This window comes from Chelonoidis abingdonii, chromosome 5 (genome assembly GCF_003597395.2).
Source record: "Chelonoidis abingdonii isolate Lonesome George chromosome 5, CheloAbing_2.0, whole genome shotgun sequence".
In the NCBI taxonomy this organism is placed as follows: domain Eukaryota; kingdom Metazoa; phylum Chordata; order Testudines; family Testudinidae; genus Chelonoidis; species Chelonoidis abingdonii.
In genome coordinates, this window is record NC_133773.1 from 88971428 (window position 1) to 88998975 (window position 27548).

Here is a 27548-nt window from a genome sequence, read left to right on the forward strand (position 1 = left end):
ATATTCAATCAAGGTATTCAGAAATGACTGACTATTCTATTATCTTTGGAATATATATATTTCTGTCACATAATTCTGAAGACAATCACCTATTCTGATATTTTTGGTCTTCACTTTTATAATCTATATATTTTTATCATTCGCATAGAAGGAATTAATCATCTTGGTTCAGGAGATTGCTGGGACCGTCGTGTAGAATTATTTGCCTGCATTTTTTTGTGTTAAGAGTTTTATTTTACCTGAAAAATGTATTTATCCTCTCAGCTATATTGATTATACAATAAGGAAACTTTGTAAGATCTGTGAGTGTTTTCAAGGTTCAGTATGATTTACTCTTTTCTAGAGATTTCGAAAGCAAAGATTCAGATATGATATAATGAGTGCAAAGCTTGAATGAAGCAATTTTTCTGAAAATCTATTAACATAGCCCGTTTATGGCCCATTATATATTGATTTCTTTCTAACTGCAGTTTTCTATAGATAGTTGCACTTCACATGTTTGATGGTAATCTGATTACAATCCTATTGCACACCAATAGCGTTGGTGCACATATCACAAAAAGCCAAATTTTCGCTTTATAAAATTTTTCAATACTTAATAGCAAATTCCTGTTGCGAGTATGCTTGAGAAAAATTTGTTCATTTCTTCTCACAACAGCATCTATGTCTTTAATAAAAGCTGAACATAGCAAACTATCAGGAACCTGATTTAGTAACATTAGTCTGCACAAGTGCAGGGAGGACCTAGATAGACCTCTGATTCCCTTCCAATCCTACAATTCATGGTAATGTGCGAGAACAATTACAACAAATCCTTTATCTTGGCCCTATACTAAGTCCTTCCTTGCCCGCAAGCGCTTAAGAAATACTGATATTTATTCTTACATGGAATTTACAACAAGTTCTTCTCTAAGTGCATCATTTAATTTACCTGCAAAGTTACAAACTTTGGCTATCCACTCCAGAATAGTACTTGGTGATCTTTGAAGAATAACAAAAAGTAGTTTACCACAAATCCCCGGACAAATACATATTTTTCCATTACTAATCAAGCTAAAGACAAGAGCCTGGAGGATTAGTTGAGTATTCACAAAATTTCCTATTCAAATTAGAATAATCCTCCCTAAAGTAGAGAACTATTGTGTTATCATTGCTTTCATAGTCCAGCCCTATATTTTACCTTCTTTGGCAGTACTCTCATGTATGTGTTAATATGACAATTAATGGTTTCTAGCCAATGCTACTGTTGTGATTTGTATTAGCCCTCTATCTAGGTCAAATGGATCCAGCATTAATTCTCTAAGCTTATTTACAGTTAGATCTGATAGGGAAACCGTCTTCTTCCTAGGTCACTCTGTCCCCCAAACATCCATGGACGCCCAAACACAATACCTAGTCTTCAACAAGGAGGAATAAACATTCTTCCCTCCTTTCTTCTCATCTTCCCGCTACATAGAGATCAACGTATTCAACCCTTGAATCACAAGAGAGAAATGTCCTTCCCCTCCTTTCTTTTTTCTTTCCCCAGTCCCTTGGGTACAGTCAGTTCTTCCTTACAGGGAAAATCATCAAGGTCTTAAAAGAAAGCTTTTATTAAAGTACATTATCTCATTATCAGATGATATAACAGGGTCTTTAGCTTATAGACATGGGATACCTCCAGCTTAGATCAATGCAAATTAGAATCTTCAGCTAACGTTTGCAATACAAAACAAATCAAAGAATAAACACTTTCACTTAATAACTCACTATACATGACATGAGAGCTGTAGGTACGTCTGGTCACTCTCAGATCTCCGCGAGAAACCAAGAAACCACAAACAACAGAATTCCTCCACCGAGTTTTAAAGATCTTGTCTCCTGATTGTCCTTGTCAGTTAGTCATGTTCGTATTCTTTATAGTAAAAGAAATTAACCATAACGATTCTGTTTTGACAAACGTGTAATACAACATTATATGATGAAAGGGAAATGAGTGGTCCTTCTCTTGGCGATTATATGCAGACGAATTAATACACTTAAAACTTGAAAGCCTGATCAATACAAAGTTAACTTGTGAATGTTGATAAGAAACAAAATTACTTTGTTTAATAATTTATGTTCATGACTCTATATAGTCATTTTTCCTGAGAGATCTTAAATAATTAATTTATCCTATATAATAAAGAAATCCGTTTTTTGTAATCCAATTCTAGTGCACGGTAATGGGTTTTGGGTATAAAGGAATGAAGGGTTCAAATTTCCCTCTCATTGTACATAAGTAAATTCAGAATACATCTTTTGTGGTCAAAGAATATTAGAGAGATAGAGTAGTTGCTATTAGGCTCTATATTAGTACATTCCTAATCTTTTCCTCACAAAAGCAAGATAACTACAGGAACACCCTGTTTTTGATCTTTGGTATTTGCCATTTCCAGCTAAACAAATACTATAAATAATAGCTTAAATTAACAAAAGTAATAGACAGTATTTAAACACTCAATTTCAACACAACTGATTAATGGTAAACTACATAATAAACATAATACTGATTGGAGATAGATAGCTATAATACGTGAATAATTTAACATTTTCTTTTTAATGTCTCTATTTTATTATAATGATAACAACAAGTTTTATTACGATTCAGTGTTTAGGAATGATTGTTTAGAGACATGACAAGCAGCGAGTGCTTATATATATCCACATTGAGTTATTCTCTCCACAGTTATAAAGACATTAGACAAATAATTCAGTAAATTGTGTTCTCAACACTTCTAAACACACTAAATATTTTCAAATATTATGCATTAATGAACTTTACATACTCATACGAAGCTGCTTATCATTCAATATACACGCACACAGACGGCAACTATAATAAGCAGTATTTAATCAGACCTAACATATATCAGAGGATCCTAATATAGTCTGTATCCCTCATACAATGAGGAGTCCATTGAACCTTAAGACTAACAGATTTATTTGGCATAGTTTCACTGAGGAACCACTTTTCAGATGATGGAGTTACAGCGTGCTTTGTAAATATATGTATTAATACTGAAATCAAAATTAGGGAAGAAAGATCAATAGACTTTAAGTAGAAGGGAAAATGTCTATAGCTGTAATTCTGCACATGCAGCCACCAGAGATATCTAACCACTCACTCCGTATAGCGCATGAGCTGCTGAGTCCTCATAATACAAATACAATAACTCTAAATAAATGATAGCAATAAAAAAATAAAAGAAACATGTTATGACATTCAGGTGAAGAGAATCTCCAGATGACTATGCGTATGCTGCGAAGCGAAAGTCTCCGGGCTCTGCATCTGCACTGGAGGAAAAATTCCTTCCCCCCATACAGGCCGCTACTAACCTAGCTGTGGCAGACTCCCAACTGACCCAGAACAATTCTTTTAGTAATCGTCCAAATAACATCCATACGCCAATGGTATACTCTAAATAGCAGATCATTATGCAATTAAGCTCCATCTTATACCATCCCTTATAATTTCAGTTAGTTGATCCAAATGTCTTTTGCCCCCATTGTCCATGAAGCTGTTCCAAATTTCACTCTGGATGTTAACTTCATCTAATTTCAAGTCTAACATCTGTGGCGTTTATATCTTTTCTTGTGTTATTATTTGATCTGTGCTTAATAAATTCCTTCCATGGCATTTATGCCTTATTATTTAGAGAGAGAATAATCTCCCTTGCCTCTTTTGTATGTTACAAGCCAAGCTCTTTGGTCCCTTTTACCAGTTTCATTCTAGATCATTATAGCCCTTCTTGTACTTTCCTTTGAATTTCCTTCTTATATGGGAACCAGAACGACATAGTATTCATGAGAGTACTCATAGTCTTGATTTGTTTACGTGGTACTAGCTCCTTATCTCACTAATAATACTTCTGATGCCCCAAACCGCTTAGCGTTCAGCATATCGCATTGCGATATAAGCCACTGTATCACCATACTCAAGTCTCTCTTGTTTCATTGATGGTCCCCAGTAATTAAATTTTGTTATTAATGCCTAAATGCATACCTTTTTTCACTATTCAGTTTCACCTATATATTACTCCAGTTTCAATTATCAATTTCGTTGATCCCATTTCTTATTATACCCTACAGCTTCGTGTCAATCTGAACATTTATTAGCACTTTTCCCACTTTTTGTTCCAAAAGCGTAATAAAAGATTAATAAGATTAGTCCCCCAAACCATTCTGAGAACTCCTAGTAGCTCCTCAGTGACAGTTAACCTTTCGGTATGCCCATTGTAGTCTCTCCACCCTTTACATTCTTATTCCAACTTCAATTTTCATACTGATCCAGGCTTTTCCATTAGCTAATATCATGTGAACCGTATAAGCCCTTACTGAATCGAGGTAAATTATCCTGCTTTCCTTGTCTGAAAATCTTTACACATTCAAGAAGGAAGATTGGCTTGGCCGCCTTACCTTTTATAAACCATGTTGCATTTGTCCGTTACCATTATCTGTCAATGTCTTAACAGTTTCTGCCTTCAAAAATTTTTCAAGCTTTGATATACGATGTCATAATACGGCTGATAGTGCAGGATCAGTTCGACCCCACCTTTCTTCAAGAAAAGGACATATGGTTAGCAATTCTCAGTCATAAGTACACTTGAGTTTACATTGCTTAAAATTTGTTGATGGTCTTGTAATTTTGTGTGCCAGTTCCTTAATATTTTTGGATGAAGATATCGGGCCCCGCGTTAGTGCGATTAAGGTTTAGTTGTGCTTTTACCTGGATTGTAATCCACATTGGTATCTCTCACCCATTGTCATCTGCCATTATCCTAAGCTCCATTAGCTCATTAAAGATCTGAGGCGTAAATCGTTAGATTCTGGCATGCTAGATTATCTTAAGCTCGCACTCCATCCTCGTGTTGCGGTCATTTTTTCTTTATTTTCTTCTTTTAATGCTATAAACCTTTACTATTGGTTTTAATTCCCTTGCAGTCAACTTAACATGGCTTTTGGCTTTCTACTATATCCCTAATGTTCTGACCATCATAAGGGCTTTCCTTGCTGTTTCCTCATCTTCCACTTCTTGTAGGCTTCTGCTTTTTTTTTTTTTTTTTAAATACTCTATGGATGCTTGCTTCCACTTGGTCGAACATCCTGACAATGATTTTTTTTCTTTCTTGGGATGCAGCTTCTGATGTTTCTGCAACTTTACTTGAAGTAATTCAGCCTCTGCCTTTAGACCATAAGTTTCATTCCATCCCTTCTAACTATTTTCTAATTTTCTTAAAGTTAGCCCTTTGAATAAAAACCTCGTCACAGATTTTTGTTTATCTTACTTTTAGTTGACTGATTAGCCATGATCATTTGAGCAAGGTGTCGCCCTAATCCTTTCTCTATAGGTCTTCACTCTCAGCCAAAAACCAAATCTAAAATGTCCTCCCTCTTGCTGTTTTCAACTATTGGTAAGATATCTAGCCTATCAATCAGAAAAAATTTGGCCCATTTATTAGTGACTTGTACCTCCAGTCCTATATCTGGGAGTTAAAGTCTCCATCATCACACACTTCCATTCAAGTTTACTTAGGTCTTAGGTCTATCCATACCGCAAAAATTCCTGGTGGTCTATAGCACTATCCCAGGGTGAATGCTCTAGTAGCTTTTCTCCCAGTTGTTTTTGCCCCAACAGACTCTGTCTAAATCTATTCATGCATTTCTTATCTTTCTCTACTATCATGCATATACAATGCTACCACCACCTTGCTTAATTCTATCTTCTAACGAGAAACCCTTCAATATGTACCAGTCTAAAATACATTACCACCATCAGTTTTGTGTCCTTAATATCTGTTAACATAGATATATGGTTAATGTTTCTTTTACCTGTCAAAGGGGTTTACAAAGGGACACCAACTGTACAAAGACCAATAGGAACGCGGTTTTTTAAGTGGAGGGATTTTGGTCTTCTTTGTCTTGGGTCTGTGTCTTTTGGATCTCTCAGCTATGAGAAGTTTCTTTATATCTCAAACTTCTATTTCCACTGTAGTACATTAGAAAAACAATATAGGCTTTTTGTTTTAGGGTATTTAATGTGTTACTTGCTGGAATGTTCAAATTAATTCTTTTTGAATCAGATGTTATTAATATTTTTATAGCAAAGCACCTTATGCACTTATGCAATTATTTCTATGTCTTTTTCTATCTTTTTTATAGAAGGTTTTTTTTAACTTGTTTGTTTTCATCTGGTAGCTAAGGAACGAGGGAGGAATTCTTTGTTAGATTACGGCAGGTACAGCTCCTGCAGCACCAGCGAATTTGTGGGAGGGAAGAGAGATAGATCATGTTTTCGTTTCCTTGTATATTCTGGGTTACTGTTCTTTGTGGGAAATAGAGAATATGTCTTGATTGTATGTGAAAGAGATTGCGATCAATACTTAGTTAGCCCGAGAGAAGGGTGGGGTGCGAAGGGAATGAATTCCTTGCGATATGTCACACTCGTTCTGGGCTTGTGAGGGTCCCTCGAAAGGGGCAGCAGGCAGTCTAGGTGCTGTAATTCCTGTCTGGTGGCAGCGAGATAAGATCCAAACTGGTAATTAAGCTTGGAGGTTCATGCTAAGCACCCAGATTTTGGACGCTAAGGTCCAGATTTGGGAGAAAGGCTTATGATAATCTGGTTTCACCTCCTGCACCTATAACTCTAGTTCCTCCATTTTGTTACTTAGTCTCCTCACATTGGTGTACAAATATCTTAATTTTTTTCTGATTGGCTTCACTCACATTCTTTACCCAATTAGGCACAAATATTCTACTATTAGACTGGTATCTAGACTACCCTTCCTCCTTATGTCCCTTCTTCTACCCATGGCTGTATCCCTTCTTTCTTCTTTTTCATCCCTCTCAATGTTAAAATCCAGCGTGGAGATTACCTGGACATCTCCCAACCATCTCCCCCAAATTCCTAGTTTAAAGCTCTCTCAATCAGTTGTGCCGGCCTCCATCCTAGAAGTGTATTTCCCTCCCTACTCAGGTGAAGTCCATCCCGAGAGAACCGTCCTCTGTCCATGAATGCCTCCCAGTGGCCATACATCCCAAAGCCCTCCTTATAGCACCACTGCCTGAGCCATCTCTTGATCATCATAATCTTGTTACACCTTTGTTGCCCTTCTCTAGGAACAGGCAGAATCCCACTGAAGATCTCCTGAGCCTCAATTTCCTTAAGCATCTTTCCCAGCCTGGCATAGTCTCCCTTGATATGTTCCAGCAAGAATCTAGCCATATCATTTGTTCCCACATGAAGGACAAATCAGTGGATTCTTTCCCACTCTCATTAGGATCCTCTTCAACCTCAGGACCACATCCCATATCTTAGCACCCCTTCTGTTCTCTGGATCAGCTCTGGTTACAGGCCTGTCTATTCTTCTCAGTAAGGAGTCCCCAATCACGTAGACCTGCCTTTTCCTGGTGATAGTGTGATTTTCAAGTCTATCCCCTGTTCCCTCTGGTTGCAAGTCCTCTCGATTCCTATTCTCCTTTGCTATCCTCCGCAACCCATCCCGTATCCTCCGGGGCTCATATTTGGTGTTGTTATCTCCATTGACTCTTTCCCTCTTCCTACAGAACTAGCTGCTCTTCTCTTCTTCCTTATCCTCCGACCTTCAGTGACCACCGGTTGTGTCCTTTCTTCATTTTCCAACTCTGCAAACCTGTTCCTGAGCTCTATTTCTCCCTCACTAGCCATCTTTTCCTCTGCCTGGTTCTCTTAGTCAAATGCTTCCACTGTCCAGAAGTCTCCCCTCCGAGTTCTTTGGTCCTGCTTCCATCTGCAAGTCTGAGCTTTTCCCTTCAGCCTCCTCATGTCTTTGCTCCATCATCCATTCGAACCCCCTTCTAAACTCAGCCAGAGTTTCCACTTGCATCTCCAGTCCTCAAATCTTTTCTTCCATCAGCTCTATCATCCGGCACTTCATGCAGACGGAACTCCTTTCAGGTACCCCCTCCAGGAGCATGTACATACCGCAGCTTCCAAATCCAGTCACCTTCATTGTGTCTTCCACTGCTTGGGTCATTACCACTGCTGCCTCTGTATCTGTCATAGCCTTCCCACCTAAGTCCTGTTAGTCTGGGAAACACAAACCAAACCAAAATACCACCACCCACAACAAAACAATCCCCAATGAGTACCACAACACTGCCAGAATACCACACACTCCCTTCGCTAGCCTGTCTGTTCCTCTGCCTGGTTCTCCTGGTCTTCCCCTCAAACTCCCATTGCAAACTCCCACTCAAACTCCCCTGTTTACAGCTTTGTTTGCTGGCTTCTCTGCCGCTGAAGCTGTCTGTGCCAGTGCCTGACTGGCTGGCTACCTTCATAGAACCCCTAATAAGAGAATCCCCATCCCCTAACCAAGGCTCAGCTTCTCTTCCAGCACACTGAAAAAGAATCCAAAAACCAAGAAAAACAGACTTTTTATTTATTCATAGATTTTAATTATTAAGACTATATCTGTCTCAACTTCATTTTTGCCAACAAGAAACATTGGAATCTGGAAAAAAAATTATGAATATACATGTTCTGGATGTGATTTTCAAATGTTCTCATTGTTGGTCCCACTCTGCTCCCAATAAAACCAGATTAAATTTAGGCTAACACTAACTGTCTTTGAAAATGAAATTCTTATCCTTATAAAACTACAACACAGTACCTGCTACTATAAAGTAAAGTACTTATAACTGTAACAAGAAAAAAGTTACTTACCTGAATTGTAACTGTTGCTCTTTGAAATGTGGGTGCAGTGTATTCTATTCAAGTATGCTCACATCCAGTATGCCAAAGACAGGGAACTTTGCTTAGCAGTACCTCTCAGGGGAGCGCATGCACCCTCATGCCTTCTTGTTGCCTCTCCCAAGGTTATTTAAGGGTAGCACCACCCCAAACCCCCTTGGGTCCTTCACATCGGAATCCAACATTGAAGAATCTGATGCGGAGGGGACAGATTGAGCCATGAAATACATATTTGCAACCACATCTTGAAGAACAGTTACAGTTCAGATAAGGAACCATTTTTAATCCTCTGAGTGGTTGCAGATATGTATTCCACCCAGGCAACTCACAAGCAGTCATGAAAGGAGGTGGGGAGCAGAGTTTACTTAAACGTAACTACAAAATTGCCATTTTAAAGTTTGCATCCAATGTAGACACCATCATAATAGCATAGTGTTTGGTAAGGGTATGCATGGAAGAACAGGTAGCAGCCCTATAGATGTCCAACATGGAAATGTCACAGAGAAATGTGACAGAAACTCCTTGAGCCTCTGTTGAATAAACCACCGGTCTCTGTGTAGACATAGCCTGTGCTACACCATATGCTGTCATAACACAGCAAATAATCCATATGGAAATTTTCTGTGTGGAAACAGCCTGACTCCTCATCCATTCCACACAGGAGACAAGAAGTCTAGGTGATTCTCAAAATGGCTTAGTTCCTTCCAAGATAGAATAGCAAGAATCATCCAATTTATGAAGGTGCTACTCATTTGCATTTAAGTGAGGCTTAAGGAAAATACAGGTAAGTATATTCGTTGGCTAAAGTGAAATTATGAAAAGATATTACACAAAAATTTAGGGTACTCCCTTAAGTCCATAATGTATTTGAAAAACTGTGTATATGAAAGCTTAGCAATTAGTGCCTGCAGCTGACTTACTCTCCTTACAGAAGTTATTGCCGTAAGAAAGGAGGGACAGAGAACAAAGTAGCAAATAGAGGTCCCATGAGTGTAGCCTGCACAGCGTTAAGGATCCCGAAGAGAACAGCTTCTTTTACAAGTGGAAAGGCGGATAACACCTTTCAGAAATCTGGCTACCATGAAGTTAGAGAAAATATATTTCCCTCGGATCAGAAGATGAAACACCAAGATCACCACTAAGTGGACCCTCAATGAGCTGAGAGATGGTAATCTGTAACAGGTAATCCCAAATGTCCTGAATATGGGCTAGCTCCAGCTCAATTCCCCAATACAGTGACCAAACGGAAAAATGTTTCCACTTGGCCAAATACGCAGATGTAGAAGAGATTTTCTATTATTCATTAGGACACATTGAACTGACTCTGACCATTGTTGTTCCTCCTCATCTAATCATGCAGCATCCATACTGTGAGGTGCAGACAGCTCAACACCGGATGCCATTTCTGATTGTGGTTTTGTCATGAAGGCAGGAAAAAGGGGAAGAGATCTGGGAGGCTGAACAGACAGACTGTGAAGTTTGGAGAACCAATATTGTCTCTTCCATGCTGGCACAAGAAGTATCAGTTTGGCCTGAACCAGCTTCAGTTTAAGAATAATCTAAGGGATAAAAGGGATGGGGGAAAGGCATACATTAATGCTGACTCCCAATTCAGATGGAAGGCTTCAACTGAAGAACAAAAGACTGAGACCTGCTCAAAAGCACTATTGACAGCACTTCTTGTCCTCTGCTGCAAACATGTTGACAGTCAGAATATTCCATTGCCTGAAGATGGGTCTCAGAATGTTGCTAAATGAGCCTTGAAGAGTAACGCTGCTAAATTGGTATGGGGTAGGCACACCCAATCACAGTGCCATATGGGGAGAAAGCTGCTACACTATGCCTGGCCACAAGGTGGTGTTCCCGTGGTGTGCAAATCCCTTTGCACCTTCCCATGTCCACATAACTTTATACTGCAGTCCCATTTTTGATTTCTTGTGCAACAGTAGGTCTACCTCCAAATTAAATTGGATATGGTGTCTAGAGGCCTATTTTCACTCAAGCTTTTTTTTTTTCTTTTAAATCTTCTTGTCAGTGCTTGATGCTACTATTTGGTGATTTACATTGGGTTACAATTGTTACAGATAGTACTTAAAATGTGGCCTTTTCATTTGATTTAATCATGGCAGGTTACTTGTCTGATTATTTGACTGAAATCAAGTCTTGGATGATATAGAACGTGCTTCATCTTCACCTGGCCAAAACCGCAATGTTCTTATTTCAAGACTGCATAGGCACAGAGAAATAATAGTCCTGTCTTGTGCTTTTATGACATATATCTTTTGAGAGCTGATTGTTTTAAGAATGGAGGGATCATTTTGAACTATGAGCTATCTTCATCCAAGCATATTTCTGTCACTGAAATCTTGGCTTTTTTCCATTAAAATAGTATGGTGTATAAGATAAGGTGTTATTTCTCTGTGACTACAAGAATATTACTCAATCTTTTGTTACGAGTAGATTGTGTTATTGAAATGCCCTTTACAATGATCCTTCTAGAAGACAATAAAGAAAAAGGCAGCAGACTTCTTACACAGGTTAATTTTACATTTTCTTCCTGTACTACATTACATACAATGGATGCCTGTTTGTCTGCGTGCTGAATTCCTATATTAACCCTTAAAATGTAGAGACATTGTTTTATGTTAGTTTAACATCTTACATATTAAATCTGATTTCTAAAGTTTTCTTGCTCCAATCAGAATACAGGTTTATAACTGGAGTGTTGCAAAAGCCTTTACTAACAGTAACTTCACTGCTTTGGTAGACATTGAAAATTCATTTTATTGTACACAGACAGAACCAAAAATCCTCAACTTCTTACTTATAACAAAGCACAATATTTTATCACCAGCAAAGTAATTTATATACTTGATCCCTCCATTCTTAAAACAGTTTCTGCAAGAAACTGTAATCCAAGAAAAAACAGAAAAGACCAACCAATTGCCAAAATCCAGGATTCAATGGGATCTGGAATTAAATAGGACTACTCAGAAAGCATGACAATGGGACTTGATCCCCCTGAGAACTACTAGAATATAAATAATAATTGAACTTGAGCAAGGATTGCAAAATTGGATGCTAAGTTTGCAAGTTAAGATAACACACACTATAATCTTTATTTATGAATAAGGTAGCAAAACGTGTCCATATCAACCTAAAATTTATAATTGTACATTGCAAACACTGTATGTGATGGGCTGTACTAGGCCTTTTGATACCCTCCAGAAGGCCCTGCAGTCCTACCGTACCCTGATCCCCAAAAAAGGCAGTAGAGTGGGGTCTTCCAAGTGGCCTGCAGAGGAAGCTGTCGATCGGAAGTTAGAAGGCTCATATAAATGGAATTACAAGGTCTAGACAGCTTGGTTGCTGGCTGGAGCCAACAGGAGAAGGATGCTGTTCCTGGCTGGCTGAGGAAGCTGCAGCAACTGGACAGAGCAGTCGCAGGCTGGGAGATTCCACAGGTACAGAGACTAGGGAGAGACTCTGCCTAGGCAGGGGAAGGACTGTGAAGCTCTCCAGGCACAGAGGCCTAAGAGAAAGAGCCCTGACAAGAAGGGCCAGAGACTTGTTAGAAGCTCACCAAGTGAAGGCACTGTGAGAAAGAGTCCTGAGAGAACAGGGTAGGGATTGTTATGGACTCTCTGGGCAAGAAAGCCTGGGAGACACCCTGTTTAAACAGGGAACCGACCAGGGACTCAAGAAGCTGTTGGGACAGAGTCGGAAACAAGGCAGGGAATGCTGCAATAGACAGTAGTGAAGGAAGCAGCAGGTGGCTGCTAGTCATAGGGTCCCTAGGTTGGGACCCAAAGTAGTGGGTGGGTCCAGGTTCTCCCACCAGCCACAGGCACAGTGGCCAAGGAGGTGCTCGCAAGTTGTTACCCCTTTACACTGCCAGAAACAGGACTGATTTTATATTCTGATACTGTTCTAATTAAATCTGGTGTACAGCTATGTATTTAGAATGCAATGATGTTGAACTGTATTTTATATGCTTCTACCATTTATCCATATATGTGGAAGGCAAAAAAGCAATATGATCTATTATAATTTACTTGGCTTGAAAGAAAAAGCCATTCTTTGAAATGGTTCAAAGTACCAATTCAATTTATTTTAATTATAATCCTATGAAAAAGCTATGTCAAACAATACTTAAGAATGCGTTGTCACAAATAACATTTCACCCCTGCTTAGCTACTGATGAATGTAACAGTCCAGATACTCTAAAAATATTGTGATACACACTACTTCATTCTTCATTGCCTAATAGTAAAAGTCTTCAGAGAAACTGAATATTTTCACCTAATTTCAGGAACATACAGATTACCGAATGCCATTGTTGGCATTCCTCTTTGAAAAGTGATAATTTAGGTACTGTGCAAGAATAAAGATCAGTGGTTACAGAATTTTTGAAGATATACAGAAAGAAATGTTTGAATAAAGAACACTGTAACTGAACATATATTTACATTTGATCCACTTTTGTAAGGTGTTATATTTTAGGGGTTTAGTAAAATGGACATAAATTGCAACCCCAAGGCCAAATTCTATCCTAAGAACGTAAGAACAGCCATACTGGGTCAGACCAATGGTCCATCTAACCCAATATCTGGTCTTCTTACAGTGACTAGTACCGGATGCTTCAGAGGGAATGACAAGAACAAGGAAATGTCAAGTGATCTATCCTGCCATCCAATCCCAGCTACTGACAGCTATAGGTTTAGGGATGCCCAAAGCATGGGGTTGAGTCCATGACCATCTTGACTAATAGTCATTGTCGAGCCTATCCATGAACTTTTATGCTCTAAAAACTAACAATCTTTTAAAATATATATGCCATACAAAATACCTACCGATAACCAATTCACAACAGCTTCAAGCCATGTAAGAAAACCACCATCTGACAATAAAATAATCACATCCCATCATCATTCACTTTCCTTCCAGATCTCTCAATCCTCCTCACACACTCAAGGAAATTCATGGGCTTTACAGTCTGCTATGAAGATAACAATTCCAGACTGCTTCAGAACAAGAGTGGGCTGCCCAATTCTGCACTACACTAAGGTTCCAAATAGTTTTAAGGTGTAGTCTCATGTAGGGTACATTGCAGAAGACTAATTTTGAAGCAACAAATACAAGGATAATGGTATAAGTTGCTTCCAGACCACAGAAAAGTCAAAATCTCCCTGACATATGTAAATGAAATCAGTCCAGCTACTCCTATTATATGATTATTTAAAAGCAGCTTAAAATCTAATAAGATTGCAATATTATAAAATCACATAATCACTGGCAAGTGTACACCCTTAATTAAGAGACCTGAAATAAACTCACCATCTCTTACTGACCTTCAGACAGCTAATGCTCATCCATGGACCATTCTTAATCACACACCATTAAACACCTGACGGCACCATCTAATTCAGATAAAATAGTGACAGAGCTGAATGTCACACAGATCTGCATCCAATTCTAAAAAAATTATTGTGGCAAAAGGTACAGAGGAACTCCAAAAATGGAACACTGATGTAGAGAACACTTGCCAAGACAAAAGACTAGAGTGAATGACCCGAAATGACTCATTGGGAGGCTCTCAAAACAGAACTGAAAAGCACCACTGAACAGCCACTGAAGGAAGTACCACAAGAAGACACCTAATCTATGGTTTTATTTTCTACAGTAGACATTGCTGATTAGGTTCCTCCCCCCTTATATAAGACCAAATACTAGAATAAGCTGAAATCAGTGTGACTATTAAAAAAATAAAAATAAAAAGTACTACCCAACTTGAGCAAGAGTCACACAAATAGGTCCTTAACATTTACTTTCAGAAATTTTCAATAACACAACAGAGAAGTTTGAGAAAGTTTCTAATAATACATCACAACAATTAAGTGAGGGTAGTTCTACATTATGTTCTACATTATGATCACACAGTCTTAAAGTCACTAAAAGATGGTTGAAAAATGTCATACAAAATAATGTGTACAGAATTAGAGTACTTTGGGGAGGCAAGCTTCGTATTGTAAGGATAATAGGTGAGCTAAAGATAGAGTTGTGATGATACTAAGGAAAGCTATTGGCAAGGTAAACAGTGCTTTTCAGTGAAGCAGACAAAAGCTCTTAGTCTCTTTAAAGATAGGAATTTAAGAAGGAGAAATGAAGTTGTCATTTTAAATAATGATAAGTACAATGAATCCGCTACGGTGATATGTGAGGCAAGTAACAGTTTATAAGTAGTTATAAACTGCATTACTTTGGTAGCTGTCATGGACACCCATATTATACCCCTCCAGAGGAAGATATGAGAGTGCATTATGACTGAAAAATATTCTAATTTATGCTACCTTCTGTTTTACAGAGGGAAACAATTGAGTTAAAACCAGGTAGATAAAAATCAATGATTTAATAAAAGATGGATTTTTTATGTAGATCGGTTTTTTTTGATAAAATGTTTTTTGAGGAAAAAACCTAAAGATAGTTTTAATTAAGATACATTATTGCTCAAAGATATCTCATCATGGAATAGAGATTAAAAATTCTAATTCTATACTATGAGACAATATATTCATGTAATGTTTAAGAAAAGTTTTGTAAATGAGTTCCAATTGTTCATGGATTAGGGACCCAATTTTATGGGATTCCACAGGCTTCTGTATTGATTACTTAGGTTAATCTTTCTATCTACTCAATGGGACTCAGTGCTCAGTCTAGAATATACCATAAGAGACGTTTAGTTTTGCAGTTCTCAAACTGTGGATTTGTCTCCCCAGAGGTAACATGCTTGGTAACAGCAAAAATGTTTTTAAATAAATAAATTACATATAGAAAAATAACAGACCTCAACTCTATTGTCCCACTGCAAATTTGTGTACACAGAGTCAATTCCTTACCTCTCTAAAAGTTCAAAGTGTCAAAAAGTTCAATGAATAGAAGATTGTTGGGGGTAGAATAGATCTGGACAAGGAAAAAAGGTCTGGAGATAAATGTGAGAAGTGAGGGACATATGCTTGTTTTGTTAAAATATTATATGTTTGCTGTTGAAGAAAAAATACAGACTATTTAATGTTGTTTTAGTTAAATAAAACAATTTAAAATGTCTGTCTGGTGATGTTCTCTTTCTAATACATCATGGCAAGAAAATCCTCCTAATATTAATCATTAACCTGTGGAACTGGAGATAGTTCACCTCTCAGTGACTTCATAAATATCTGCTTCAATTACCTTTGGTAAATGAAATAACTCAAAACAATCATTCATTTTCTGATACAGCTGTAAAACTAATCTGAAAAGTTTTCAAAATAAATCACTGTTTAAAAATGTATAGTGCATACCTTCTAAAAATGAAACATCTCTGAGTTGTGAAAATATGTATCAAGGTTATAACAACCAACGAGAATGCACCTTTATGCAGAAAACCATGATTAGATCGAGTCTTCCTGACTAGTGATTTAAATCAAATCCACCCTGATTAAAACAGGTGGCAACATTTGGAAATCAGAAGAGAGGTCTTTACAGAAGATCCTCTTTGTTAACATGTCATCAAGGAACACATACTTTTGATTTCCAAGGTTCTGGAAAAGCTCAATTTTCCATTTACTTGTATGTATCATTTCAGTAACAAATTTCTAATTAGATATTTAAATCAGTAAGATACAGTTATAAATTCTGCACATAATCTGACTCAGAGTCTGATGATATTTAAACAAAGTATATCCAGGACTCAGAAAACCATATTTTAATTTGAAGATTGTTAGAAGGCAGGTCATATACAAAATATAAAATAGAGCGATTCTGTGTAATAAACACACTGAAACAAGACTTCAAAAATATAACTTATAATGCTGTACACTTATTTCTCGGAGAAACAGCTTTGGATTTGAAAATATAGGCCACAATCCTGCCACTCAAATAAGTAACAGCACAGTCTATTTTCATACCAAAATTTATTATTTTAATTATCTGATTCACAGAAGCACCTAGGAGCTGCAGTCATGTTCCCATTGTACTAGGCACTGTACAAACACATAATAAAAAAATCATACCTGCCCTAAGATCTTACAATCAAAATATAAGACAAAAGACAACAAGTGGTTACAAACAGATGGAGGAGCACAAGGAAGCAATGAGATAAAAATGGTCAGCATGACAGGCAATGGTCTTAATACCCCAGCTGCCTACCCATTTTTCTTTGTAGTGCCATGGCAAAGGAGAGTTTTAAGGATGGTGTCATCATGCTTGGTCTGGATTACAGCTGAGAGGGCCAATCTCAGGTCAGACTGAAAAAACTGGGAAGACACACACACCCTTGGTGGTATATTCTATAATTAGATTTAACCAGACAAATGTGTGCTCCTGGATTGCTATACAATCTTAAAAGTGGAGCCACAGACAGACCCCTCAGACACTCCAGTCCATATTGCTACCCAGACAAACTAGACTTCTGTGATGAGAGGTTATTAAAACCAAAAATCACCGCACATTAGGTTCTTCCAGAGCTAGAGAGTCAGTCACTTACCCAGGTCAATGGAAGCTTAGGACCTTACTCCAAAGACAACACTGCAGTGAATCCTTTAGCAAACTAAGTAAAGATGTATTAACTAAGAAAAAGAAATGATAGTTACTAAAAATGTTAAATCAAATAAAAGACATTACAGTTGGATCAAAGTACGTATTCCAAAATGATAGCAGGGATGTTAAATCTGCTAGTTTTATATAAGTCTCTCTTGATTGCCCAAACAGTTTCCCATCAGAATTTACCAGTCCAGAGAGGGGGTAGGAAAGAAGTGACCGGTGGCCTTTGTTCTCCCTCTTTATATCTTGACCCTTTTTGCTGGAAAAATCCTGTGTCATGGGGTCAAGCAGTTCCATGATATACATACTTTGACATCAGTTCTTTATACAAATTGCAAAATTTTGCTTGCACATTCTGTGCATGTGTCATTTGAGGTGTCTTTGGAAATGAGGCTCTTGTTTACAGTTCCCTTTTTATTCCTGAAGAGCTGACCTGTGGGCATATCTCAGACCCACAACACGTTTGAGTAACAAACATATAGCAAAATCTCATAATTCCACACACAATGTTGATATACACAGTATAACCAGATAATAATACTCAGGAGATTACAACTTTTCCAATGAGACCTCACAAGGCATATTTGTACAAGATTTATCAGAGTTTTGTAAAAGTGGTGACTGTCTTAGTGTAGATGCCCATTAGACAGCATCAGAGAGAGATCTGAAGGACAATGAAGTGACTTTGTGGATGTTGACTGGGCTTTTTACTTGCAGCAGCTGTGCCAACAGGTCTATGTTACAAACACAGTGGAGAAATTGTTTCTTCCCTCACTTTCCTTGTTTTTAAAACTCTCGACAAATTTTGTTCAAAATCCCACCTCCACACCGTACCTTTTCCTTCCAAAGTCATCTTGTCAGACAAGAAGCCTGGAAAATTTCAGCCTGAAAGGTGAAGATTCAGGAAGTTATGAAGGATTTAAAATGGGGTTAGAATGCAACTGATTTTGTAAATTTATCTGATAACAGTTCTGTCTCTATTCCAAATCACATAGCTTTGGAAATATGAAATAAACAAGGAAGTGATCAAATAAAGGAAAGAAACAGTCCTCATCAGCTGGGCTCTTAAAACCTGCATTAAGGATTGCCTCAACCAATGCTTACTCATGACTAAGATAAAGTCTGAATATGCCTCCCCAGACGCGTTTAAAGAAACAGGTAATTTGGTCCATCACAGATATTGCAATTTTTTTTAATTGACTCTCATGGGCAGCTATTAGTCATGGCTTCAAGTAGTTCCAATTATCATGGAATCACCATAAGTTAGATGGAGGGCTAACCCAATGAACTGGCGCAGAGCCAGAAAAAAAATCCATAACTGAACCGATAAATATACAGAGAACTGCTGATCTGAAACAGCATGGACTAAAGAAAGAAGTTTTTAAAAAGTTTTTATTCATTTGAATAATAACTACACCATGCTACAGTAATGAAATGGAAAATGGAAAACAAGAAGCAATGGCTCTCAGACCTGCTGCCTATAGATACACATAAAGAAAGAGGCTGCTTGAGGCCACAGCCCTTCATATAAATCTGTCTCGGAATGATGAAATCTATAAGAAAACATGCTTGAAACAGAAACTGTCTTTGTCTTCCAATTGATTCTGAGGCACATACACTTAATTGTTTTTGAGGTGATATACATTAGCCTTCCATCTAGAGGATTGTAATCTGCTAAACTACATATCACATTGTTGTGGAAAATTAACCACACGGTTGATTTTGGATCAGACAGCCTGAGGCTCCTTTACTTCATACAAGCATACATGCAGGGAGAGACAGCATGGCCCCACGCAAGAGGCAAGCTGCTCTGCCTTCCATAAATTTCTAGCCAGCTTATAAAGGTTAAAACCACAGACAAGTTACACATACTTCCGTATTAATTACCTTATTTGGAGTACATTTCAAAATCAATATAGAACTAAAGCAAAAACAAGTATCTCGCCCACTAGGCCCCCCCGTTACTCACTGTCTGTTCTTTTGCGGTCAGTGACCTTTCTAACACAACTATTGTGGTTATATATTTCATAAGCTTGGCCACTGCAACTTATGCTACTTGGGGACTTTATCACTCTGCCCCCTTATGCCCTTTATACACACAAAGCCATTGTTCCGTTTTGGGAACTTTCCACTGTGACTCTTTTTGGTTCTTGACACACAGAAGCAACTTTCCATCACTCTTTCATCACTCTGTCCCCCTCCTCTCTTCCCATTATACAGAGAGACAAGCTGAACCAAAGTTCAACACAGCCTAGAAACAAGCTTATACAAAGTGTAGGCCTAAAAGCCTGGCCAAAGTTGTAAGCCCATCATATTTTCCCTCACAACATCTAGCCAGCCTATAATAATTAAAAATGATCGAGAGATGTTGAAAGTTTTGTTTGTACAAAGTAAAATCAAGTTGTCTAAGGTAAAGGGTGTATCCTTGATAAATCTTTGGATTCACTGAATAAAATGAACAGAGCAAAATTGTTTCCGTTACAAAAATATTCATTTTACACTCCATGTCTTTGTGGTATTTGGATACTCTTCTTAAGTAATCTGATAATGAGAGGTGTTTTGATGCATCATACTGTTAAGTGGACCATTAGCACTTGTCTGGTGCCAGACTAGACAACATCTAAATTGTGCCAAATAGACTTGCAAAACAATCCCAGCATCACACAGCTCTAGTTATTTATTTTCTTTATATTATGTTGTACTATGCTAATTTACATGTACATTCAATTTACTTTTAAACAAAATAAGTTTTAGTAAACAGAAGTCAGTTTTCAAAAAAAAATATCAAGTATTTGTATTTACAAACTAGTAGGGTGCTATGAAAGGGTAACTAGAAAAAGCTGTACAGATTCAAGAGGAGTTTGGTTGAATTAGAAAAGAAGAGCAGGAAAATGTATTCTATTATAATTATCTATAATGCAATCCTTGGTATTTAAAGCACCTATGTAGCAACCATCCCTTTTATCAGACCTAGACAAGTTTACAGCGAAAGGACATCACTGATAATAATTTATGATGTAGTCTTCAGTATCCTATATTTCATCCTGCAGCCTCTCTCATGAGTCAGAGTGAATACACGAGCACAAAAATCAAGCAGTTCCATCAAAACTGGACAAACACCTATCATAGGTGGAAAGTGAAATGGGTGCCAATATTTACCATTGATCAGGACAGGCAAGTGAATGAAACAGAGAAATGGATTTAAAACCGGCTGTAACTTTATTAACTGAACTTGTACTATCTCCCTGCATTTAACTGAGTCCAGAGGGGGGTTAAATGGCCTGATACCATATAACCAATAACTCAGGGTTGGTCCTCTTCAGCCTTGCCCCTAACTCTCAGTTCATTTCTGAATCTGCAAACACTTCTGCAACAAGGCGGAACGCAGGTACCTCAGTCTGCAAAGGCTTAAGATTTCCCCATTACTTCACAGGCAGAAAAGGTCCACCAGCCATATCCTTGGCCTCTCAGAGGAGAAGGATAGCTCAGTGGTTTGAGCCAGGGTTGTGAGTTCAAACCTTGAGGGGGCTGCTTAGGGAGTTGGGGCAAAAATCAGCACTTGGTCCTTCTAGTGAAGGCAGGGGGCTGGACTCAATGACCTTTTGAGGTCCCTTCCAGTTCTAGGAGATAGGTATATCTCCAATATTTTAGGTGGGAAGGATGACTCAGTGGTTTGAGCATTGGCCTGCTAAACCCAGGGTTGTGAGTTCAATCCTTGAGGAGGCCATTTGTGGATTGTCCTTCTTTGAGCAGGGGGTTGGACTAGATGATCTCTTGAGGTCCCTTCCAACCCTAATAACCTATGATTCTATGACTTCTCTCTGGGAGCTGGCTCTCTCAGCCATTATCTGCAAAGAACACCAGCTTCAAGTTGAGCTACACCAAACATTTCTATATGTTTTTCTAACCTTAAAAATCACTATTCACACTCCTTTTAACCTGAAACTGTGGCTCCATGATGCTGCAAAGAAGGTGAACAACTCCCCCTCCCAACACCCTGCCAATTTGGCCCCAAGTGGAAAAAAAAAATCCAACCTGATCCCACAGATGGTCAGACCCACAACATCTGGGAAGGGCAGCTCAACAATATCTCAAGCATCAGCAGTAAATATTTTGGCCTTATAAACATACAGTTGACAAAAAGATAGAGCCCTACAAATACATAAATATCCATGTTTGCGGACAGTGGACCAGATGTGGGAACTAATTTTGTATCCATAGAGGGCTCTAAGATAGGATGCTGTCTCTTTAAAAGCATGGTGCATCTCAGGTTAAGCAGGACTTGTGAAAACATGCACTATGCATCAACCTGGATTCCAGCCACAAGAGCAGAGAATCCCTTCAATCATGTAGAGGATTTAAATCTCACATTAAAACTACTATGCCTTTATATGCCTTTTCAAGAGTGTGCATGCAACAACTGATACACATATGCGCACACAGTTGGGTCATACTTATGCATCCAGTGTATTATATACACAAAAGTGAGAACAAAGTTGGACACACAATTAAAAAAAATTAGGATGTAACCTATCCATATCTCTCATGTGTCCAAGGATAATGTTGCTTACTCACGTTCGCAAACATAATCAAGATGTATAGATTAAAAATTGTGATAAAGTACCAAGTAGTGCTATTAAGAATTAACAAAGAGGTCACATAAATATAACAGAAAAGCCACTGTATACATTTGTTATGATTCCAACTTAAGAGACATGTAACTAAAGCCTTGAGGGTGTGACATTAAAAAATGTACAATACTATTATCTGAAAAAAAGAACAGTAAAATATGCCCAAGTATATTGAATATCACTAAACTTCTAGTTTAATAAGTCCTATATCAGACTTCTGAAAATGATGATCTACCTACCAGTTATGAACTGAAATGTGCTTTGACCTCTAATTACATTGGTCAATAGTTTACAAGCTAGACCACTAGTAGCCTGTGTCCAAATCCTTCTTGACATCTCAGAAACTAAAACATAGTATTTGTGTTAAGCATTTTATAAAATCATAAAGAGACAGTCACGGCCTCAAAAAGCCTACAGTCTAAATAAAGAATATGGACGAAGGGCAAGAGGTGGGATAGAGGCACAGAGAGAGAAAGTGACTTGCTGAAAGTAACACAACAGATCAGCGACAGAGTTGGGTATAGAATCTAGGTCTCTTGACTCACATTCCAGCTTCCCAGATACTCAAGAAGGGACAGCCCCTAGTCTGAGGAGCTCACACTCTGAAGACAGTTGAGATGACAAAACGTATGGGAAGTGGAATAACATCGGTATTTTTTTTTTATATAAAAGTCAACTAGCTTCACTGTAGGCAGCACAGCAGAAATGAGTCTTTAAGAAGGATGATAAGTATGAAACTAGATATGAAGAAATTGTTTAGGACAGTGTCTTTTCTCTGCCATCTTTTACCTTTCTGTCACTCTGTAGGAGGACATTATACATTAAATACTCCACGGCACTAATGAAAAATTCTAAACCCTTCTAATCACAATGTTTTACTGACAGTATTTATCACTTTATTGGATCTAGTTCTGCATAACAAAGCAGCAGACTGAATTACATCATTTTATATCATCAATCTCCTGCTATAATTCGGGTACACTGTGGGTTTGTAATCAAATTCAAGCCATCACTTTCTGCTACTCCAATTAGGATATGAAGCATCAAAAGAAATAGAGAGGATTTATTCTTTTAGGCCTAAACAACAGGCAAGGTGAACTAGCAATGGGAAAACTTGAAAATGGTTAGAAGTTCCATTAAGTAGGAAAAAAGTGGATGTTTGCCAAAGTTTTTGCAAGCCTTGTAAGCTTCCACTCCGATGACTTTTTGGCAGTGACAAAACTCAAAATGATGGATAATAACCTGAGCCATCTTTTCACCACCTGTTGGCACCTTCTCAAAGGTGAAGTCAGGGGGGCTTTGCTCCCCCTTCTCAGCAAATCACTGTGCATGTTGGGGAGTCGTTTGGAAATTTGTTTTCCCTCTCCTATGAGCAATTTTTTTCTGACAACAGTAGCAGGGATACATAGCAAAAACGGTGGCAGCCCTCAGCTCATAGAAAATTGAGTTTTGTGAGTTGAACTTGAAGAATAAGTGAAAGTTCAGACTCGTTTACATTTTAATCTTATTACTTAGCACATCCCTACAAAAAAGCATATGATGTATTTATCTGCGATCAGCAGGAGCTGCTTGGTGTTGAGTGCCTCTGAAAATCCAAACATTTTGCTTAGATGCACAAATAGAAGCTAAGATATTTTGAAGACACAGCTACTTAGTTAAGTGTCCACATGGGAGCTGTTGGGTGCAGAGTGGTTTTTGAAAATCTAACTGCTAAACTCCACAATAGGCAGTGTTCACGTTTCCTGAATTGTGATCCTGATCCATTTTCCCACTGTATTTTAGATTTGCAGAACTCTGTGGCAATCAAGTCAATTTAGATATTGATGGAAAAAATTCACTCACCACTTGTCCATTCTGAGGATTCTTATGAGCATATGGAGGTCCCCGGATATGATTCCACATTTGACCAGAAGTCATAGCAAACACAACACACTGAAAAAACAGGAAAAAATATGAAATTAGAAGACAAAAGTGTAAAGCCAGATAATTCTATATTAAATTCACTGGGCCTAATTTTCTTTTGAGAACTGAAACTGAATAGATTTGTTTCGCTGGGCATGTCAATTTTAAATTGATGACTACTTATCGTCCAAACAAAACAGTTTCAGCTATTAGAAGCTTAATATAGGATTTTCAGAAGTGTTCAATGATGGCATAATTCTGCTCACAGTAAAGTCAATGGTAGAAACTCCCATTGACTTCAATAGGATCAGATTCAGACCAAAACAGAGCTTTAGAAAATTGCACATCTAATAGTCTTACTTTCCCACATATATATGGTTGTACACAAAGAATGTACATGTCACTAGGAAAGCATCAGGTTCCTTGACCATGAGATGCTTTTCCAAGAAGGACTGCTGAGCAGAGATGGGGGCCACCTAACCAGGAATGGGAAGAATATCTCTGATACAGACTGGCTAACCCAGTGAAGGAGGTTTTAAAGTAAGTTTGATGGGAGCAGGAGACAAAAGCACACAGGAAATTCCAGAACATGGAGATCTAGATGAAGGGTTAGAGTCTGGGGAAGGAAAATGGGCAATTATAGCAGGGAAAAAGGAAAGATAATATGGAGGGGAATATTGAGGGAAAATCTAATGAATGTCTTTGATGTTGTATAATAATGGAAGTATGGGGAATAAACAGGAAGAACTATAAATACTAGCAAATAATCAGAATTACAACATAATTGGCATCACAGAGACTTGTTGGGATAATTTGCATGGGTAAAATATTGGTATAGAAGGGTCCAACTTGTTCAGGAAGGACAGGCAGGGAATAAACAGAAGAGGTGTTGCCTTGTATATCAATGATGTATATACTTTCACTGAGATCGAGATATAAGTGGGAGGCAGACCTGTTGAAAGTCTCTGGGTAAGATAAAAGGGGTAAAAATACAAGAGTGATGTCATCATAGGGCTCTACTACAGACAACCTAACCAGGACAAAGAGCTGGATGAGGCTTTTTTTAAAACAACTTAGAAAATCATCCAAAGCAGAGGACTTGGTGGTGATGGGGCAATTCAGCTACCCAGACATGTGTTGGGAAAATAACACATCAGAGCAAGATTTTTCCAACAAATTCTTGGAATGTATTCCAGACAACTTGTCATTACAGAAAATGGAGAAAGTGACTAGGTCAGAGCCTGTCCTACATTTGACAAATAGGAAGATGACCCTGGCTTAACCAGGAGACCTTCAATGATCTGAGACTCAAAAAAAAGTCATACAAAATGTGGAAACTAGGTCAAATTATGAAGGTTCAGTATTAAAAAAAAAACACATGCATGTAGGGACAAAATTAGAAAGGGCAAGGCACAAAACAAGATGAAACTAGCTAGAGACATAAAATATAACAAGAAAATATTTCACAAATACATTGGAAGCACAAGGAAGACAGAGGAGGCCCATTACTCAAGGAGGAGGTAAAGACAATAACAGAAAATGCAGCAATGGCCAAATGTTAAACGCCCCTTTTGTTTCAGCTTTTCACCAAAAAGCTTAGCAGTGATCTGATTACTAACATAGTGAACATCAGTGCAAATGGGGTAGGATCTGAGGCTAAAATAGGGAAAGAACAAGTTAAGAATTATTTAGACAAGCTGGATGTCTTAAAGTCAGCAGGCCCTACTGAATAGGGCAAATATAGTATCTAGCTATAAGAGGGGGGAAAAGGATAACCCAGGGAAATACAGACAAGTCAAATTAAATTTGGTACCTGGAAAGATAATGGAACAACTACTTAAACAATCAATTTGTAAGCACCTAGAAAATAATAAGGGGATAAGTAACAGTCAACATGGATTTGTCAAGAACAAATCAGGTCAAACCAACCTAATATCCTTCTTTGACACCTAGCAAGCCTTGTGGGGCAGGGGGGGAAGCAATACACGTGTTACATCTTGACTTTAGTAAGGCCTTTGATACTGTCGCACATGACTGTCTCATAAAAAAACTACAGAAATATAGCTTAGACAAACCTACTATAAAGTGAGTGCAAACTGATTCAAACACAACTCTGAAACTAGTTATAATTGGTTTCCAGTCAACTGAAGTGGCATTATTGGTGGGTCCCAGGGGATTTCTGCCTGGTCTGGTTCTATTCAATATCTTCATAATCATTGCATAATAGACGGAAGGTACTTTAGTTTTATGGAATACGGTGTCAGGGATTGCAGCCACTTGGAGGACGGTATAGATTCAAATGATTTGAAAAACTGGAGGAGCATGGTCTTTGAAATAATAGGATTATTCATAGGAAAATGCAAGTATTATACTTAGAAGGATAATCATCTCAATACAAAATGGGAATAAAACCTTTAGTGGGGTATGGCAGAAAGATCTGGGGTTATTATGGATCACAAATTAATATTGAGTACATGTAATTTGCTGAAAATGAACTCTTTCAGGATGTGGGCAGGGCGACAAGAAGTAATTTTCCACTTACTCGCATGGACAAGGCTCAGGATAGAGTCGTGTGTCATTTAGAAACACTTTGGGGAAAGGTGTGGACAACAAAGGAAGTCCAGAGGGGGCTAACGCATGATTTCGAGGGTTAGAAACATGGACTTATGTTTGTTTAGTTGGTCGAGAAGAGAGACTTGGAGGAATGATTTGTCTTCAAGTACGTTAAATGTTGTTTAGATAGGTTGATAATGTTCTTTTTATCCACTTGAGTGAAGGACGAAGTAATGGGCTTATTTAGGCAAGAAAATTGGTTAGGTACTAGGAAAAAATTCTAATGACAGGTAGGGTAGCACTGTAACAAACTTTATCTTGGGGTTGTAGATCTCCTCACTTGAAGATTTTTAGAACAAGTTAGACAACCCAGGTATAGAGGTTAGGATGACTTATCCAGATCCCTTCCATGCTTATTTTCTATGATTCCTGTCGTAGAGTGATAGGCAAAGGAATTTTGCTAACTCTTTTGTGTTATGGCAATTCTCTGCTTATCATCCCAGTAGTCCAGTTATCTTTGCACGTATGTAACCTTTTGTGCACGTAGGCAAAATACCTGGAGAGATGCTAAAGATCAATTATTCTACAAATAGGGATTAGATGTATGGATGACAGAAGTTTTTTGCAGTATAAGATGTTTGCTGTTATATAAGGGCTGTTTGAGCGGTAGTGTGTGTTTCTTCCTTTGCCTAGCCAAGAAGGAGCACCCGTTCAGTGACGAGAATAAGTTTTGGGTACCGTCTTTCATGTTTCGTGCCTCTTTGGCGGTAATGAGTAGTCCGGGGGGAACGAGCCTATTCATTTGGCTAACAAAATTGGCAAACGCGGGGCAGGTCTCCCCTGTTCGGTGAGCGCTGACGGCGGGCCGGGGCGATACGAAGAGTGGCCACTGAGCGTGGTTGCTCAGGTTCGGTCGTTCACATCGGCCGTGGCGGCTGCGCACACCTACTAAGAGAGCTCCGGAGACAGGAAGCAAGACGGCTCGCCAGAGAGGGGAAGTGAACTGCGGAACGCCGGCCACTTCGGGCGGTAAGTGCGTTTCTTTTGGGTTCGAGGATACGGCCCGAGTGGTGGGTTGGATTGGGTAGATACCTCTAGGCGCCTTATGAAGGGGAAGGTATCTGACATTGTTGTAG

At 38.3% G+C, this 27548-nt stretch overlaps 1 protein-coding gene across 2 annotated transcripts in view; it reads right to left on the reverse strand.

Annotated features, from left to right (window-relative positions):
• TUSC3 (tumor suppressor candidate 3) overlaps positions 1-27548 on the reverse strand; it is a 308021-nt gene that overhangs the window by 125462 nt on the left and 155011 nt on the right. For both annotated transcript variants that reach the window (XM_075066435.1, XM_075066436.1), the window contains exon 6: positions 23800-23889. In XM_075066435.1, the coding sequence (XP_074922536.1) occupies positions 23800-23889 (90 nt within the window). The remainder of the gene's footprint in view (positions 1-23799; positions 23890-27548) is intronic.